This window comes from Falco peregrinus, chromosome 9 (genome assembly GCF_023634155.1).
Source record: "Falco peregrinus isolate bFalPer1 chromosome 9, bFalPer1.pri, whole genome shotgun sequence".
Lineage (NCBI taxonomy): Eukaryota > Metazoa > Chordata > Aves > Falconiformes > Falconidae > Falco > Falco peregrinus.
The window spans coordinates 6,846,154-6,866,246 of NC_073729.1; the positions used below are offsets into that span (position 1 = coordinate 6,846,154).

At 38.1% G+C, this 20,093-nt stretch overlaps 1 protein-coding gene across 10 annotated transcripts in view; it reads left to right on the plus strand.

Moving 5' to 3' along the window:
- PLEKHA7 (pleckstrin homology domain containing A7) overlaps nucleotides 1–20,093 on the plus strand; it is a 159,983-nt gene that overhangs the window by 98,477 nt on the left and 41,413 nt on the right. For 9 of the 10 annotated variants that reach the window (XM_055813432.1, XM_055813434.1, XM_055813435.1 and 6 more), the window contains 5 exons: nucleotides 1,869–1,980; nucleotides 8,596–8,700; nucleotides 10,461–10,533; nucleotides 11,726–11,826; nucleotides 18,823–19,001. In XM_055813432.1, coding sequence (XP_055669407.1) covers nucleotides 1,869–1,980; nucleotides 8,596–8,700; nucleotides 10,461–10,533; nucleotides 11,726–11,826; nucleotides 18,823–19,001 — 570 coding nt within the window. The remainder of the gene's footprint in view (nucleotides 1–1,868; nucleotides 1,981–8,595; nucleotides 8,701–10,460; nucleotides 10,534–11,725; nucleotides 11,827–18,822; nucleotides 19,002–20,093) is intronic. The other variant, XM_055813433.1, reaches the window with a different exon arrangement.

Here is a 20,093-nt window from a genome sequence, read left to right on the forward strand (position 1 = left end):
CAGTGTAGAAGACTTTGACATCTCTGTTAGTGTTCCTCTGCCATTGAAATACCTACTCTCAGTTTAGTTGCCTTGAGCAGGGACATGAAACCATTTTGCTAACTAAGTATTAGGAAGAAGCAAGTAAGATGCGGGCACGTTGTAAGTCTGCATTTTCTACCTGTTTTGAAAGTTTTAGACTGGGAAGGGAACAAGTGAGAACAGAGTCAAAAGGCAGTAATTAAACTGGCTGGTCAACAGAAAAAGCTTAGTCAGGCAGCGTTGTGTATGGGATGTGTCTTAATCTGCTCTGTGCTGAAATGTGATGTTCCTAAAGCTGATTGAATGCTCAGGTAGGATACCTGCTCCATAAGTAAGGCAAATTGACTCAAACTGAGATGATGAAGCTCTCATGCATTAAAGGCTGGCCAGGGATTTGAGGAACTTGCTGTAGTTTGTTCTCGTATCTTGGACCTGAGTTTACATATGAAAGATAGAAAGAAGGGTTTTAGGCCAGATAAGGAAGGCATAAAGGAAATAGGATCAAAGCTGTCTTTCTTGCAAGTTTAATTGAAAGTCTGTGGTCACAAATGGGAAAAAAAAAAAAAAAAAAGTGTTTTCCCTGATGCCAGATCAACCATAAAAGCTTTTGGACAGGTAATTGTACAGGTTGTAGCTGAGGAAAAGCAGTGGTGGCAAACACCTTGTCCTCAGTTAAACACTGTGAACTACTACAGCCACAAACTCTTCTCTGTTCTTGTGAGTGGTAGCTGCTCAGATTTACTCTGTTTTCTGTTCTGTTCAGAATTGTATTGAATTCCAGTGGTAGCAACAGTAAAGTCTGGCTTGTCTTGTATGTTTTTTTTTTATGTTTGGTTTTGGGTTTGGGGTTTTTTTGTTTTGTTTTTTTTTTTTAAATAAATGGCTTTGGTGACTTACTGAGATGAGGAAAGGAAAATCATAGGTTGTTAGCAGTTTGGTTTGTTTTGGTTGTTCTATGACTGTATTGCTTCTTGTTCCTAAAATAGAATTTGCTAAACTACATTGTTAATGATTTTTGAAAATACCACCTGTGGGTTTAATCCACAAATTGGTGTGGGGCTTGGCAGCCGAGGCTTCTCTTCACAACCTGCATCTGGGATTCCACAAGATTTTGTGCTTCCATTTATCCTCTCATTTCTTCATTTGGGCAGCTGTACTGAATTGCTACTTGTTGAACAGGTTCTTACGGTAGGATTGATCTCACCTATGCTTTTAAATGGGTATGGGAATCTGAGCTAGTTATCAAGATTTCTTGAAGTTAGTATGACTCAGAAGTTATTTATTTCTATCTGCCATGAATTGCACCATTTCACTTAAAAGGTATTTTAATAATTCATACTGCAGTGTGAATCATATTTTTGGCAGATTCAAAGATCTAGCATTAAGTTAGTGAAAGATCTAATAGTAGGCCAGTCTCACTTTGATTTTAAGTAAGAAGCCTGTTATTGCAAAGTGTTGAACTCCTGTCCTTCCCTCCCCAGCACTGGCTCTTTAGCATGTTTCAGCCAAGCCTCTAAATTGGGCACAGTTTAGTGTCTCTGCGTCAGCCTCATCTTCTCTGGGTGCTTGTTAGATATTGATTCTCTGTTGCATTTGCAGACAATTTGGCAGGTCTCTTCCTCCTGATATGTCGACAAATACCAATCATCAGATGTCACTGGCAGCATCTCCTTGAGGAATACCTGAAATCAAAACAATAGGGGTGGTGCAAAGGCAGTTGCAGATGCATGGGAAATGTTTGACTAGCCTGTCATTCATTTGCTTACTGTGAATCTTAAATAAAAAAAGACAAAGCTGACTGTTTGAAACAATGTGCTTTAGATTATCTGTTTGTGTTTGTTTTCTAGGCAGAATTCATCTATGTCCAAGCAACAAATAAACCAAAGACCTTCAAGCATGGTCAGTGAAACGTCCACTGCAGTAACTACATCTGCTGTTGATACAAAACCTGGCTCTAAGGTAAAGGAAAAAGGCTGTTGTTTCAGCTTGATGATTAGAACTTCAATTGCTTTAAATCCAATACTCTTTTAATGCTTACACTAATACGGCCATGGCTTTAGTCTAGAAGTCTAATTATGTACCTTAAAGAAGAGGCAGTATCTTCTATCCAAGCAAAAACCGTTTTTTACAGCATAGGAACACTGTATAGCCACATGATAGTTTGGATAATTCAAAAAATTGTGATAATTGTGAGTTTGGGTGAAGTTTGAGAGGCTTCTTGAGAACAGAAGTAAGTATACGTAATGCTGGTGTTCCAGCAAGTCTTTTGATAGTCCAGTGTGTGTGGCAAAAATTGCTGCAGAATACCAGGAACTGTAATTTGCAGTTCTTACTTTTCCATGAAACATTACTGTTCCTCCTTTTAGTAACAGCTTAGAACCTTTTCTGCCATTGTTGTGGTGCATAAACAGTGCAGACACCAAGTTTACACACAGAATGTTTAATAATAGAAAATCTCATTATTTGTCATTGACAAAGGGCCTGTGTTTATTATGGCACAAAATATAATAAAGCATTGTACTTGAGGTGTCACCAACTATTTTAATGCTTCTTTGACCTTACAGTAAGTTACAGTACAGTGAGGATGGGAGGGGGCTGGATTAAAAGAAGCAAAAAAATACTGGAAGAATTGGCAGAGATAAGAGAACTTTCTTAAATTTGCTTGCAGTTTTTAAACTTCTAAGGTGTTTTTTTTTTTAATGCAAAAATTTAAAGCCTGTTATGTAATTTAATTGAAGAAAGGACTTTGCCAAATTGGTTGCAAAGGTATTTTTATTGAGGCCATCACTTAAAATCTTATTCTCATGTTTTTATATGTTTGGGTAAATATTGGAGAGGATGAAAGCAATTTCATGAAAAGATAAAAAAAATATATTTTTTGAGGTTGAAAATGTATAGGTTAGTGGACCAACACAAAGATTGTCATGTGTCAATTCTCAAGAATACATTTATCTTTGAAGTGCTAGATGAAGTTATCGCTGAAAACAGTAAACTTAGTAGGTTACCTGAATTACTTGATACATTTCTTTTTGATATCTCTTAACAGTTGAACTTACCACAGCACTTGGACATTTGTGTCTACTGTGTTTATCCTTCTTACTGTAATTGTTCTTAAGCCAGCATTAGAGGCAGAAAGCTCATTTTTCTGCTTTTAAAACCAGCAGTTAATGGGGACCTGATACTCTGCTTTGAGCTGGGGAATTCTTCAGTGACACAGTTGGCTTTAACTCACCCAGGATCATGCTTCCGCCAAAAAGCGTGCATGCTTTGTCACCTTCTCCCGCTGTTTCCCTTTGTCATGTGTTTGCCCTGATCTAATCAGGCTTTTCGAAACAGTGAGATCAAACATGGTGACTGGATACAACTTAGGGGGCCACCCACATGCTAGAGGATCCTTTACTGGAGATCTCGGAACCACTCCGCTAAAGATGAGGGTAATGCTCTTTCATCGCAGCTGGGAGCATATCCAGAATCACCTCCCAAAACTTCCGTTGGTCTGTATTTTGGTCTCTGCTTCTATTTTGTTTGCAGTCCGCTATCAGTGTGGCTACACATGCTTCCTCTAGGCTCCCAGGTGTGGCATTTTTTTTGATGCAGCTTTAGACTTTGAGTAGAGCTCTGAAAGAGGGCTTGCCTGTATTTTGCTTCTCCACCAAGTTCATTTGTATAATATCCATCCTGCTGCAGACCCTCAATAAATACTTTACTGGAGTTCTGATTAAGACGGAGAACAAACATCTGTCTGATATATATGCTTTGTTGCATCGTTGCGTGCGTTTCCAGGCTTGAAATCACTCCTTGTTCTGTAGAGTCAGATTTGTTGAATTCCTTCGCAGCCTAGCACAAAATCAATTCAAGTAAACTAGCAATGAGAGCAGAGGCCGTCAAGTGAATAACCTATCCTCCATTTTGAGGTTGACTTGGCACATTGAGAGTAGATTTTAAGATTCTTTCATCTATTTCTAAATGTTTTCTTCCATGATCATTCTTTCAAAGAGTGAATTCCCAGACGCAGACTTGAGACACAACCATGGAGCTAGAGACATGTTCTGTTTATCATGGCAAAGGTCTTTACTTACCCGTAGCTAATTATTATCTTCTATGAAATGCTTTCCTAATTTTGTCCTTCAAATGCCATCACAGGACTGTGTAGGTATAGTGTCGGAATCCTAGCCAAATTCAACTGATTTTTGTATAGAGCTGTGCGCGTTGAAGTAGTACCAATCAGAAGGTGCAGGGACAGGTGTGTGGCTTTCCAGTTGTGTCTTCTGCGGAAAGTTGGCAGGTAAGAATTGCTGCCTTTGGGGTGGAGGGGGAAGGTAAGCTCCCAGCTGTACAGCAGGTTTGTCATTCTCAGCTCCAGATGGAAGAGATGGAGACTTCTGCTTTGCTTGTTGCAGTGTTCCTCTCTGAACTCGGACTGAGTAAAACTTGTGGAATAAAAAGTAACTGTTTGGAAAGAGAATTTCCGATGTTCTGTCTAAGAATCAGTTATACAGCATCCAAGAGGAGTGTGTTGGATGGAAGAAAAATAAAAAAGCCAAAATGAGGCTTATACTTGCCACTATGTCATGGTTTCATTGATACGCATATAAATATATGACTTCATTTTATGAGACACCCGAGATGGGCAGTTTTACAGAAATGCACATAGATTCTGGGGATGGCCCCCACCATTTTGATGCTGGCACTGTCTGAATAAGTAATCTGAAGACTTCAGACCAGTGCAGTCTACCCTGCCTTTTGAGATGTGAGGAGGGATGGAGTTGAGGGAAGAAAACCCAAAAGGGCGTGCTGATACATCTCAATCGATCTCTGTCTCGAAGTTCTGATTGTTCATAGCCAATTCAGTTACATTATTAACCATGTTAAAAACCATTTTTATTGATTACAAGTGAAGGATATGGAGGAGTAAAGGATCTGTTTCAGTTTGAGAGTGAGGTATGTGTGGAATTCAGTCTGTTAAAGCATCTAATGGTATGAATGGAAGCTTGTAAACATTATGGTGCTACACAGTGCTCTGGCCAAGTCGAAAGTATAAAGGACAGTAGCGTGATGTATTTATTAGTCTGCATTTTGAGAGTGTGTTTTAGATGGATTCTGCATAAGAGAAGTTTATTTTTTCCAAGATGAGCTGGTGAGGATTTCAACAAGTAAATGAAGAATGGATCTAGCAGCTGAAACAGGCAACAGTGGGGGGTGTGCGATGGTGCCGGCTCTGTGCGGGCTCTCTGGGGCGGGAGCGTGGAGCGCGGCGTTTAGCTCAGGGCTGCTGTAGATGGATGCTCAATATTAAGAGCAGGAATTTCCGACAGTTTCAGTTTTTCCTATCTGAAAAATAAGGATTTTGTCTAATCCTCTCAGAGATACTGGAAGGATTCATGAGTTAATTTGTTACTAAACCACTGAGGTTTTTTGATTGGAAGAGTTTATGACTGAAACAGGTAGGGGTTTGTTTTGGTTTTTTTAATTTCCTGTAGATTGAAAGCTAGGTTATGTGTTCTCTTATGTGTATTTGCGTATTTTTACCAAGTTACAGTCTTCCTTTTTGCTATTTAGAAAATCTATTCCAAATGAAAGGCTGTCTATGTTTGTGGGGTTTTTTGACTGTCCAGTTTTAGAAAAAAAAAAAACAAAAACAAACCACACATTTTGTAATTAAGTTAGTAACTTTCCTCCTCAGCTAGAGGCTTCTGTAAGGAAGAAGGTGATGCAGTGATGAAAAGGGATTTGAAAATTTTGGCTCTTGACATGTTGATTTTTTTTGCAAAAACTTATGAGTCGTTCACAAACAAGCCAGTATAACAAGTGTACTGAAGTCAAAAGCAGCGTCTTTGTCTTCAGTGACACAGGCAGCTGCTTCAACACACAACAATGATATAGGAATATTTTAAATTAGGTAAAGACTACTGCAGTAAAGACAAATACTTTTAAAAATACACCTTTTCTTTTAAACTAGCTTTTATTCTAGCCAGTGGAAGCAAGGTGTGACATTCAATATCAGTCATGTTTTGTTTTATTCCAGAGCAGAATAAGATGATTAATACTACAGATGATATGAAAATTTCAATTACATAAAGCAGCATAAAATTATTTTTTTTGTTTCTGTTATAGGTATTGTATTGGTATGAAATACATAGCCTTGGGCAAAATGTCCCTCTCCTGTGTAATAGAAATTGTTTGGTCTTTTGACCAAGTTGAAGGGTGGCTTTTCTATACTGTGGTCTGTGATTATTTTTTTTATATATAAATTAAATAAGGTCAGAGAATCACAGTGCTTGATCGCTGACAGGGGTTCTGATGAAAAAAACAAATTTAAACCCTACTGTAAGGCTAGATCAGCTATACTTTAACTGTTCCTTAGTTCATCCACCTTTCCTAGGATAAACATGAGAAAGAAAAGTTAGGAATCTAAATTCTGTACATTTTGTAAGTTGATTTCTGTTCAGGTGCAAAGCAGAGGTTTTTGATTTTCAGAGCCTTAAACAGTTTGGGCCTCCTATTTTTTTTATTATTTTTTTTTTCTTCCCGTCACCCTTGTAATGTAACTGTTGCATCTAACACTTAGCAACAGTTTTTTAAAACCTTAACTGTGTCGATTACTTTTCGTTCACCTTAAATGTGTATATAAAATATATATAGGAATGTAATATATTTATATTATAAATTTATAAATATATAAATATAAAAATATATGTGGCTTGGCCTGATGATCATAGGGTCATCCAGAGCTTGGCTGCCTTCATGATACATCTTTGTGTGTTCGTCTGCAGTGATATTTGGACACAGGTTCACAAGTCCTCTTTCGTGATTTTTTCAATAGCAGACACAGAATGCCTAGCATCATCTTCCTTCCTTCCTTCAGTGTCAGACTTGCTGCTTATAGGTCTGGACATGAGTTCCAGGAGAGATTCTATGGGGATAACTGACGCGCCGTGTTTTCACAAGGCTAGTGCTCTGCAGCCGGTTAGCAGGGTGCCTTAGCACAGGTACGGTGGAGAAATGGACCGGGACATCCTGGTGATCCCATCCTCACCTGGCTTCTATGGTGAACTGGTTCCAGCCAGCTGAACGGCAGGGGCGTCTGTTCAGGAGCCTGGTGCTGTTTACAGTGTGCGGTGCCGAGGCAGCTGGGCTGCTTGTGTGGTCTTCTGTGCTGCCCTGGGCTGTGCGTTTGTCTTGTGCAGGCTCTTACGGAGGTGTCACTGCTTGGGAAAAGCCCACACTTGGCATTCTTCCCATCTCCCCAGTGTCCGGGGCATTTCACAGAGCTGACTGTGACATGCAGCTCACCCGAGTTCTCAGCAGCCTGAAAGCAGCATGCTGCTTCCTGGGAAACACACTGTGGGGAAACCACCTACTAAAATCTGCCCTTTGCTACCTCTGTACAAGTGTTTGTATGCTATAGCACCAAAGAAAAAGAGGATTATTTTTTTTTTCTTACTGATTACTGCTATTATCTTAATGCTGCATTAAGATGTATGCTTAGGTCTACTAAAATATGTGAAATTCAGTGCAGATTGGTAAAGCCTGGCCTCAAAATGAACAGAATCCATTTAAAGTTATCATACATTGCTAGAATATTTTATTATTATGCATGCTGTCTTCTAGTCCAGATGTTGCCTGACTGGCAGAAGCAGTATGCTGAGAGATTTCTATGGTGTCATCCCTTGCATATGGCAAATGTGCTCGTTTCCAGAGCTGCTGTTTGTCTGCAGCTGACAGAGCATCAGTACCCTGACCAGCTGAGAGGAGAGATTCAAACAAAGGAGAGACATGGTAGAAAGGAGACAGAGAGTGCAGCTGGACAGCTTTTTCCTTGGAGAAGTCAGGAACAACTGTAAGGGTAGTTTGTGCACCTCAGGTTCCTAAAGCAGTAGCAAACTGTGCTGAGATTGGAAAAGAGCAGGCAGATTATTCATCCAGAGAGTCTCACTGTCTTTTTCACAGACTGGTAGGCTTTCCTTGTTTGTTTTTAAAATAGTTTTGCCTGTGTGAGTCAAAACTGAGGTTGCAGTGAAACGTAAACCATTAACTAGTCCTTGTAATTTTACTTACTGCCATCTAGGTTTCCTCCTTAGCAGCATCACTCTGTCTTTTGTTTGCAGGGTCGAAGTCCAAGCATTTTATTAAGCTATCAATGTTGTTTTAATTTAAATGGGGAACAAAAACCTAAACCAACCAAAAATACCTCGAAACAACGAAAAGCAAGAGTAGGATTCGTGCACACAAAATCCCGTACATGAGAGATTTGCATGTAGCTCTTCTAGTGCACCCAGAAATACTTCCCAAGCACATTAAAACTTCAGCAGTGCTGCCTTTCTGACTTGAGTCACCAGTGCTCCTGCTGTTCAGCTGGGAGCTGGCAGACTGTCCTGGCACTGATATGTTGATGAACGTGGAAGATTGACTTTGCTATGTTGTAAATATCATTGTCTATTTACTTGGCCTTGAAAATGCTGTAAATACTTCGTTACTGTGTAATGAAGTATGAATTATTGCAGTGAGGTTATTTGTAATATGAAATGAGTCTCTGTCATTTAAAAACCACTGCTACATTATACTTCTCTATAGGTTGTGAAGACTGGAAACAAAGTTCATAGCTTTGGAAAGAGGGATCAAGCTATCAGGAGGAATCCCAATGTTCCTGTTATAGTAAGAGGCTGGCTACACAAACAGGTATGGCATGTAATCAGCTGTTTCTGTTCGTAGACTTCAGTACCATCATCAAATAAAATCAAGTGCCTTCCAAGTAACTGAAAAAGCAGAAGCTGGAGTGTTGGCGATGCAGGGCAGCGCTGGGTACTCCCACAAGCTTCTGTAATGAGGGTCTGGTACTTAACTGTGAAAACCAAGTTTTACATACAGTTTTGGTTCAGAAGTGGAAAAAATAATAAATTAACATCACCATCGTGGTTGAATGTTAAGGCCATAACTTTGTTGTCTAAATCTGGTTATTTTCCCTGTTTCATCCTGCTGGCTTGCTACCATGCTGATCTCAGTCTCCCTCAGGACGCACTATAAACCCAAGGGTGGCTGTGAAGGACCTACTCCTTCTGCTCACCTCTGCCCTTATACCTGGCAAAGGCTTAATTCCAACCCATATGCCTTTTGTTCTCCAGAAGCAGGAGGGAGAAAATGAAGGAAGATAGGGACCTGTTCACCACACCTTGCTGTCACCAAGACCAGTGTCCAAGCAGAGGCTGGATTGTAGGATTTCATTCAACAAACAGAATTTTGCAGCTGCTCCATCTTGAGCTCTTAAGCTGACAGAAGCATGTCCTTGAATGCAAAAAGTAAATAAAGCTGTTTGTTGTATGAGAATACTTCCCTGCTTCTAATTAGGGAGTTGGCATCCATCAGATGATCACCAGAGATCCAGCAGCTAGGTTTAGGGATGGGTAGGAGAAGGCTGAAATCTAAGGCGCACGATTATGATTCTATATGTACAGAAGGGTGAAATCGCTGACGGCCATCTGCTTCCTCCTGCATGGAGAGCTGTATTCTGCTACCAGCTCTGTTGACATCCACTACACAAGTCCATTAGTTTTCAGGACAGAATCAGAACTCGGACACAGTGTGTGTTGACAGTATTGCAGCATGAAAAAGAAAAGGGAATAAAGTCCTTGCATACTTAATATGACTGCAGAAAGAAGAAGGGAGATAGTATATACAACATCACTGTGGCTATTGCTTTTTGTCTTAAAGCCTGAAGATGCTTTCTTTGCTACTGGTCTTATCAAAGCCTACCTCAGCTGAGTGAGTAGTGCTTGCTCAGGTTACAGTCTGGCAATTTTGCAAGCTTCTAAAATAAATTTCTATGTAAATATTACTGATTTTGACAAGGTGGTGTATATTATATGTAGATATAGATACATAGAGATCTCCACAGGCATATTACATTATACTTCATTAAAATTTGCACATTATGCACCCTGTTTTATTTCCTAAAGAATATTTGATTAAATTACATTTTAGGCATGAGTAACATATGGGAGATGGACTGCAGAATTATAGGGGATCATTGCCTGAAATGTGAGGTCGTACTTCACAGCTGTGTAGTGATTTTCATCTTGGTCTACAGGCAGTCCCTGCTGGAGTTCGTGCCATCCAGATGCATACTTTGTTTCTTTATGGCAGATAAATCTGTCTAGATAAAATATGCATTGGTTGTCTATCAGGTTAATCTGAATGCTCTTTGGGTTGCGGGTTTAATTACTTATGGAAAATTAGCAGTTTGAATATTCTTCCCTGATTATTTTATAGCTGGATGTTTTGCCTCTTACCTTTTTTAGTACATAATATTTTGCTAAAATATAAAACGCTTGGTTTTTCAATTAATACCATATTTAGGTAAACTTCTGGTAAACTACTCACTGGTACAGTGTTGTGTGATAAGCTGTTAACTGTCCTTAAATGAAAACACATTTGCATTTCAGGATAGCTCTGGGATGAGATTATGGAAGAGGCGATGGTTTGTGCTTGCTGATTATTGTTTGTTTTACTACAAAGGTGAGTAGATACTAGCTCTTTCGACTTAGTCTGTAGCAGTTCGCTTGTTCAAATCACATTGCAAGCATAAATTAATTGAACTCTTTGGATTAGTTATCCTGAGAAGATGCGTAGTGAAACAATTACTTATCCATGTCTTTAATGCACAGCAAATTTCAGGCCACAGTTGGGGAACAAGGAGTTCCTGTATGATCTTTTGCCACATAACTTATCTTTGATACATGCCAAGGTTTATGTTGCAAAACGTTTGGCTGCAATACCAGTTTAAGACTTAGCTGATTGCTGGTCTATGTTGTGTTACCTACTTGTTTGACCTTGCACAGCTGATCTTTTGAGAATGCACTATGGCCAGATCAAAGCATTGGTTCAGCTTTAATCCAAGGGACAATGTAAAAGTGAGAACTTCTGAGTCCCGTATTTCTACCAAAAAAGGTAACATGTGATCACAGGCTGAAATAGCAATAGTAGTATTATGTAAGGTTATTTTTAAGTTTTGAGTATGGTGTAGCGTGGTACAGTTTGGGGAAGGCATTACAGATTATGAATCTTGAATTCATATTTCTAGGCACTGTATTTCTGCTGCTGATCACTTTAGAGCCATCAGTAATAGAGGTTTCCTAATTACAGCAATTAGCGTAGATGTAGAATGCTAAATGGAAGGTCCATCATGTTATGCAGCCTGTCAGAGTTCATTTGTCACAATAAGCTTTATTCTTGAAGTGTATTTTTCTGTCTGAAACTGAAAAATCAACACTTGCAAAAAAAAAACTTCACAAAAACCAAACCTGGTTTTCTTAAAAAAAAATCAGTCTTTTTTTCTTTAAGAAGAAAACATTTTTCTCCATATATTATTGGTGTTGAGTCATAAAAATATTCAGGTCAGAAAGGACTTAGGAAGTGTCTAGTCCAACCGCCTGGTGAAAGTATGGTCAGGGAAGAAGTCAGCCTGGGTTGCTCAGGGCTTAATCTAGTCTGGCACGGAAAACCTCTGAGGATGGAGATGGCACAGCCTCCCTCGTTGGTCTGTTCTGCTGTGCTCTGTCCTCGTGAGGAAAATGCTTTTCCTTGCATCCAGTCTGAACTGCTCTTCTTTCTGCTTAATGCCTGTTGTCTGTGTGTCTGTAAAGGAGAATGTATTGTTAACCGAAAAGTGCAGTGAGTGAGATTCTATTTTTTTATTTTTTTTCAACAGACAGCAGAGAAGAATCTGTTCTGGGCAGCATACCATTGCCTAGTTACGTCATATCACCAGTTGGACCTGAAGATCGCATCAATCGCAAGTTTTCTTTTAAGGTACAGTGAAAAAGCTTGTTAGCTAATTGTATTTTAAAATGTTTATTTGCATTAGAAAAGCTGCTGTTGTAAACAGAAACATCTTCTGCTTTCCTGTATTATTTATTACTTTTTTCAAAAAGTAGACAGCTTTGTTGACTGCCTGTTCACACATGACATGTCAATTCATAAGCAGCAAAACAAGTGCCATTCATACGTCTGTTACTATGTCAGTGTCTTTACAGCTTAGTAAGGTGTCTGTGAGTAAAGATCTCAGTAAAGATCCTGTTTCTAAAATCAGAAATTAGTATTGGTAAGTTGTTCCAGTATTGTTTACACATTCAAAGAGAAGTTGTCTTTTTTTATTCTTTATATAGAGTACTATATAAAGTCCACTCATAGTGGACTGATGGTAGTTTGGTTTGGCGTTTGTTGTATTTTTTTAAAAGTAAAATAATCAGCTCAGTTCTCACAGTTGGAAGGTGACAGTGCTGTAGCTTCTGATGTTTAATTTCCTCATTTCAAGGGGAGTAAGAGTAACCAGGTTTTTCTCCCCTTTTTTGGGGGGGAGCAATACTTGTCCTAAGTGACATGTAAGAAAAATTATTTTTGTTTGAGATTGGTTTTGTGTTTTTTCTTTAAAAAAAATAATGGATTGTGTAATTTACAGTTATTTTTGTTATAAAAAACTACGAAAATGGAAGTAAACCATACTTTTCTTCTTGACAGTGGAAAAACCTGGCTCCAGTTGTTTTGTCTGAACTGCAGCACTAAGGCAAAGTTTATAAACTTCAGTGTATGTTGCAGTTTTAAATTCTACCAGTACTTGAAGCAGAACTTGTTTTTCTGTCAAGCAAATTAACTATGTACTTAAAAAAAAGGAAATTTAGAAATTGGGTTTTGATCAGGTATACTTTAGGAGCTCTAGAAGAAAACTTCGTTTAAATCTTTTCTGTGCTGAAATGATGAAGAATGTCTGCTCAGTTTAGACTTCCTTTTGCATTTTGGTTTTTTTTTTGTAGTGTTTTAAAACTGTAGATTGTCTTTTATTACTTTTGCTTCTATTTTGAAGTGGGTAGTGGTTTGACATTTATTAAACAAGTATTAACTTGGGAAATGTGTTTAAAAAAAGACCCAGTGCACTTTGGCAATATTTATTGTATTTTTTCAAATGCATTGGTCATAAGATAGCAGGAGAAGCTAGAAGGGGACCTTCTTTTTAAGAAAAGCATTCCACCCCAATATTTAATGAGTGTAATTTATAGAGCCCTCCTCTTGTAGAGCCTTTTCCTAGGAAGAAGCACATACTGAAAGAGGAGGACCCAGTGTACTTCTAGGCTTCTAACTCTCTTGAATGTTAGTGCAGGCTGGGGAAGGAGATAAGGAATGTAGCAATAGCATCTAGTTGCTTTGAGTTTAAAAAAAAAAACAACTGCTTTTTATTTTATTGAAAGGGTGTGCAAATGTTAATCGAATGTATATTAGGATTGTTAACCAGTTTAACACTATTGGTGATAAGTGTATGTATGTATGCGTGTGTGTGTGCGTGTACGCGTATGTGTATAAATATACACACGCACATATATGTAGTTTCCAAGCAGTATGTTCTATAGGTGAGCTCTCAAGTCACCACTGCCAAGTTGTGCCTTTCCTGTGGAGTACAATCCATGGTGTGATCATGATTAAATGTTTTCAGAAGCAAATGCAGACTTCCCCTGTTCTTTTTAGAGTATTATACCTATATGAGCTCTACCATGTCTTTAATCTGAGTCTTTTTCTGAAAATCAGTATGAGCCTGTAACCTGAGACTTTCAACATAGGGTTATTACTGAATAGTGGACATAAAAATAGCAAAAGAAACTTTATGCTAGAAATCTATATTAAAAAAATCTACAACATACATTTCAGGTATGAGTTTGTTGGGCCAATCTTAACTTCGCTTTAGGTGTTTGATGATTGACTGCAGACTAGATGCTGCAGTTTCCTTTTGTTTAGAACCAGCTCCTAGGGTGGCAGGAAGATTTTGTGATTCCTGTCGCATGGACCCCATCCAACACTGATGTTCGGTCGTCACGGAGTGGGCTGTGGGCACAGGGCGGCAGGAGCACGGCCGTACTGGCATTCCATCACTCACCAGCCATTACCTTTATCTAATCTTGTCAGTACACTTCAATATCCAGAGCGCAGACGGACATTCTGTCTCGCGACGTAGTGCAGCCAGAAATAGAAAACACAAGGAGATTAAGCCCAAAATAAAGATAAGGCTTTTTCACATTTACATCCTGAATGAGTGGGAGAATGTGCCATGTCACTTTTTACGTTTGGCCTGTCATTTATTCAGATTGTTGTAAATCCTCTGTTACAACAGAGGTATGGGCTTCCTTATCAAGTGGCTCTTTGAAGTAACAGTGGGGTTTTGATGCTAGAGAAGGCATCAAACTGCAAAAAAAAAAATCAGCATATTAGTTTGGGTGTTTTTGCATATGATGCAGTTAGAAGAAGGTTTGTAAAACGCGTGCTCGCTAGGATATATGTTAAACACTGCTAACTTAAAACGTACATACACCGTAGGAGTTATCAGAATTCTTTTCCTTTTAGCATCCCCTGAGGCCCAGCTTTAAGCTTTTGTGTTTCTCTGGCTGTTTAATAATTCCAGGCCTGCAGAGCTGCATTCAGGCAGGCCACATGCAATCAAAAACCTACTTTGAAGTGTGGCAGTATGTATGTGAAATTGTTACGTTTAGAAACTCTGCTTTTAAGTATCTATCTCAACGATGTTTTCACATTGTTGTTTTTGCTGTGACGAGCTGTAAGCTACTGCCATTAAGCTGCGTGACAGCTTTTTAGAACCCAGGATTCTTACTGCATATTTAGTTCAGTAGGTAACGTCTTAAAGATATTTAATTAATCTAATTGCTATATTTTTTAATACAGTAATTTTTTGCTGAGAAACATGTAAGGGAGCACAAATCCAATGTATAGATTTTAATGTGAAAAAGTTTGTGCATCTTTAATATATAGCTGGAAATACTCCCTGTGAGTAGTAGAGAATACAACAATTTTAGACATGAATAGTATCTATTTATGAAGGTTCATGTTATCATGGTCTCTTTAGAAGCCTCATTGTCCTCTGTCACAAAAACTAATTTAAATTGGTCCTTCTATGTGTTAAAATGTATGAGAGAATACAGAATGAAAACTCATCTATATGAATCTGACAGTAATTCAAAAAAGAGAAACTCGGAAGGCTTACCAAATTTGCTGTTAAGAAAACAACAAAATTTCATGCAAAGACAATGTGTGCAAGTATAAGCTTTTATTTAGGTGCCTATCTTGGTACAAAATAAAGTTAATGAAGGACGCTCAGATGATCTTGTCAGAGGTAGGAAGTAGCATTGGAGACACAAATTATTCCTTTTTATTTTGATAACTGCCTTTTAAATTTTTTCAGAAGTACACCCTTTCAGCATGAGGACATTCAGAGCCTAGGAAGCCAGGCCAAACCATTGCTTCCAGAAGATGCTACTGCAGCTTTTTTTTTTAATATCTTACCATTATTGACACTCTTAAGACTTATTAATGGAAGTATCTGTTCATTGCTTAGACCTGCAGGGACCAGGGCAAACTTCTTATCTGTTTCTTTGATCTCACTGGTTTTCCTGAAAAAAACCCTGATTTAGTTTGTTCCTTAAGATTCTCTGGATCATTGTTGCTTCCTTAGGCTCCCATATTGCTTCTAAAACTTCTCTGGGTCTGGGGAGTCAGGTGCAGGAATGCCAAGGCCTATAAATTTGAGAGGTGTCATTTTAGACTTTGAAAGAGGGAAGGTTCTAGCTTCTAAAGTCCTGAAAAAACTCAGTGTTATTTGAGGGTGAAAGATGAGTTAGATTGTAGTGTGCTGCTGTTGTGTTTATAGTGAAGACTCAGAGTACTATTTCAATTTTTGCTCAGAAATGGTCATAAATATCGAACTTCAGGACAAGGGAGATTTTCCTGTATGTTATAGCTTACTGAGAGGACTGACTTTGAAAGATTACAATTATTAGAAAGATGTTCCCTTCCCCATCCCTTTGTCCTATGAACTGTGGCTGCTTCTCTCCTAGGAATCTGGAATTATTGGAGGTGAGCAGAACAGCTCTAAGCCTTAGTTACTTTTAGTATAGTTTTTCTTAAGTATTTTCTTTGGAAACGTGAATCTTCATGATTTTAACTTGTTTAACCTTTTGTCCTTGCTTTGTCTTATTGATATGCTCTTGGGATTTACTGTCCATTTCTCCTTCTGTGCATTATGGGAGAGAGACTGCTTTTCTTCTCAGTCTATCCACATTAAGGCATCTGAATGCATGAATAGGTACCAATATTATTTTTTCTTTGTTGTGTGTATGGTGTACGTGCGCGCATGTGCTGTGTTTTAGGCTTTTTAGTATGCTGTAGTCATCCTAATAGCTATTGCTTTAAAAAAATAAAAAGACCAAACAAATCCAAACCCGCTCGCTTCTGTGTCTGCTAGCAGTGACTGCTACAGCACATCGGCACAAAGTGGCTTTCTTGCGTATAAAACACGCTACTAATAAATAACTGAAATATATTGGAATTTTCCTTTAACCGGTTGTATATGTTACGAGCTTCAGAATGTCATGTTTGTTGAGAATAACACACCACCTCTGTTATCCCTTCTGCAGCTATGAATGTTTATGGCCCTGATGGCTCCAGTCTCAGGGGAGAGCAGTGCAACATACTTCACATTTTTATACTGCTTTCACCTACAGCTTCTTAGGCAATGTTTCAGCTGTGTTCATCATGCACTGCTGGAAAACAACCTGAAAGGCAAATGGATTATGTTGATCAGGACGTACAGGGCAATTAAGACAGACAGCTGTTAAATCCATTTATTGATGTGTATGCTCTGCAGTTAGTTTTTTCAGAAAGTATATAACCAGTGGATGGTGGGGTCCCACTGTCACCTGCAGCAGGCCACGTGTAATCTGATTTTCTGTAGGAGTCACTTCTGAATTCTAGCATCACGCTTCTATGGGCTCAACACGGTCAGTGGAAGAACCCTTTAGTTATAAGGTCTAGCATGTAAATTACTGTTTTCCTTTCCATCTGGAGCTGCCAGTTTCTGGTCTCTTCTTACACTGGATGCTAACCATAAATTGCAATGAATCAAATGCTTCTAGATCATATTGGGTTTGACCATTTGTTATACTCTCTAAATGGCAAAAAAATCCAATAAAACCAAAAAATACTCCAACACAAAGAACTCAGCCAGGCAAACATGAAGAAAACCCTTTGATTCCTAAAAACACAGTTGGTCAGAGCAGCTGTTTCATGTATGTAAGTCTATTTTCCTAGTGGGAAGGGAGAAAAGGAGCCGCCTTGATTCCCTTACTAGCCAACGCTGTTGGGAAGCAGAGACTCTTTTGAGCAAGAGAGAGTCTTGGAACTTCTCTGTGTAACCTTTTCCTCCTCTTCCTCCTTTTTCTAGCAGGCTGCTTTGCTGCAGTCTCAGCCTTTCTACTGCGGGTTCTCAAAACATCCTGAGGCTTCCTTGCTTGAGGTGCAGGAGGGAAAGACCACATTTCACCCATTTATAAGAACAAGCTGTGATAGAAAGGGAGTAAATGTTCCACAAAACTTAAAGCACTCTAATAGCCAGCAAATGTTTTGCTCCTTGGAGATGTTGATACGAGTCTCTAAGATGATGGTGATTTGGGAAAATCAGGGTAAACAGCTGAAATTATAACATTTAGGGAGGTGTGCCCCGGATTAAATAGCCTGGGTTTTGTCAAAACCATTGCTGTGTTTCTGAAGCCATCTGTGATTATAGACTGTTGTGAGGATTTTTTAAATTTGAGTATTGAGGGGGAGAGGATTTCATCAAAATAAAAAGATCTGTCATTTAGGGAAGACTTTTGAAATATGTGTAACCTTTAAAAGAAAAGTTGAAAATAATTTCTTTTCCTTTTAAAAAACCCAACCCTATCTCAGCAGTGTTTCATGTCATCAGCTTTTCATCATCATTATCATTCATTCATTCATCATCACTTGCATGTGATAGCAGGTTTAGTTTTATAAAAAGTGGTTTAAATTACCAATTTTATTTTGATGTCATTACGTGAGTTTTCCAGCAGAGTATACTGTCTTCAGTTTGTTGGAAAGCGAGGGGATGCATCTCTCCCTACTAATCTCAAGCACATCAGTAAAGTAACTTTGAGGAAATGTAGTTGAGTGTTGCAGGATTGATAAAGAGTTAGTAATATCTATACTATTGCTTGTACAAATGTGGATGAGATTTGATTGAATTTAACTGGTCTAGAGTTACAAAGACATTCCGTATTGAGTATTGAATATAGAGGAATTTCGAAGTAACTTTAGTTTGCAGTGGAATTTCATGGAGTATTTTGGTGAGCAGAGATACTTGTCAACATTTTATGTGCTGTGGTAATTCTACCAGTGTTACTAACTTTATCAGTAAGTCTTGTGATTTTGCAGCTAATATAAAGGTTCAAGTGCACGCTTTAACCAAAATATCTTAACAGCATTATAATCAGTTCTTAAATAAGCAGTTTAATTGCTTGAATTTTAAGATTTCTGTCTGTGTTTTGTCTGAATAAATTGCTTTATTAAATGACCTGGGAAAATTGGCTTGCTCATGCATGTCTCGGAGAGAATTTCTTTAATTTGTTTTGTATGGTATTTATGGCAAATTAAATACATTAGTTAAGAGAAAATGAAAAGCTGAAATTTCCTACTATGAAAAACAGAAGCACTGCGCTTTTAGCTTAATAGTGCGAGAAAGAAGTAGAGGAATTTCAGTAAAAATCAGAGTGTGTCGTTTGAGTTTGCTACACAGTGGCCCATTGTGGCAGTGTAATAATTCTACCCTAAATTCAAGAAACAGTCAAACAATCTGGAAAGCTTTTTAAAAAGATAGCAGGAAAAGTTACAGGAGCTTTTCTGGGGGAAAGAATTAAAGGACTGTCTAACGTTTTTTTCTTTTCCTTGTTCTTACAGGCTGTTCATACAGGTATGCGGGCATATATTTATAATAAGAATTCTGTTATTGGCTCTCAGGCAGAGCATTCAGGGATGCGGACGTACTACTTCAGTGCAGATACCCAAGAGGATATGAATGGCTGGATCAGGGCTATGAATCAGGCTGCTCTTATGCAGACACGCTCTTCACTAAAGAGGCAAGTTCATTAGACGAAACTGGTAGCTTTTAAAAAAAAATGTTTTATATATATATGTAAAATTTTAAAATATATATATATATAAAAAAATAAAATCAGGTTGGGGGTGATTTCTGAATGAGATATTTATAAATGTGTGCATGAAAGTAATTCCCATTTTAAAGAAATAATTATTTCTAATTTATGTTCTACTGCAAATCAGTTAACTAACCTTAATTAAGAAAACCTGGTGTTTGGTATTAGTGTCTACATGCAAATTGTGTGCCCACATTTAGTGACATGGATTAATTTCTGTATATATTTAATTTTTTTAGGGAATTTCAGTTAAAAAGTTACAGATTTTGTGAGCAAATCCATACACCTGCAACAGCCAGTTGGCAGCCTTGAGGGGAGATAAATAAAAAGGAAAAGTCAGAAAAGTGACTAGTTGTTTCAAATGAGTGTTTAGAACTGGGATTAAAATGCTGTTAAGATGGAAAAGAATGTTAAAGATGAGTAAATCATGTGTTTAAAGTTATGGATATTGACTAGTGTATGCAGGTGTTAACTGGTTTTTCTGTTGGTTTTGTTTTTTGTTGTTTTTTTTTTTACTTTGGTGGCTTTTAGTACTTGTAAGAGTGTTTTATATTTTTCTCCATATAGAAGAAAAGCATTGTTGGAAAAGAAGGATGTCTTTTGTTCCATTGTTCTTAATTAGTGCTAGAGGCAAACAAAGCCAGCTGTGCCTTCATGTGCTTCCAGTTTTCCCCTTTTCTTAAAACTGATGTAGCTTTCTTGATGTTTTGACTTTGGAATGTGATTCTTCCCCTACAACTCCTTGTGAAAGAAGACTCTACTGTGAGACAACCCTGCTTTGAAGTGTTGGGGCTGTGAGGATTAAAATGTCATGGTGCAGTTTCTCAGAGTATCTCGCTCTACTGCTTGCTTTTGGCAAATCACATATAAGCAAAAAATAAAATCAGCATCTCTTCCAGAGCTTTGCATCCTGTATAATTTTATGTTAAAACTTTCTGGATTTAATTTAAATTCAAATAACATATAACCTGTTACCTGGGTGGTTTGGTTTTTTTTCTTTATCTTCTTCATAAGGAT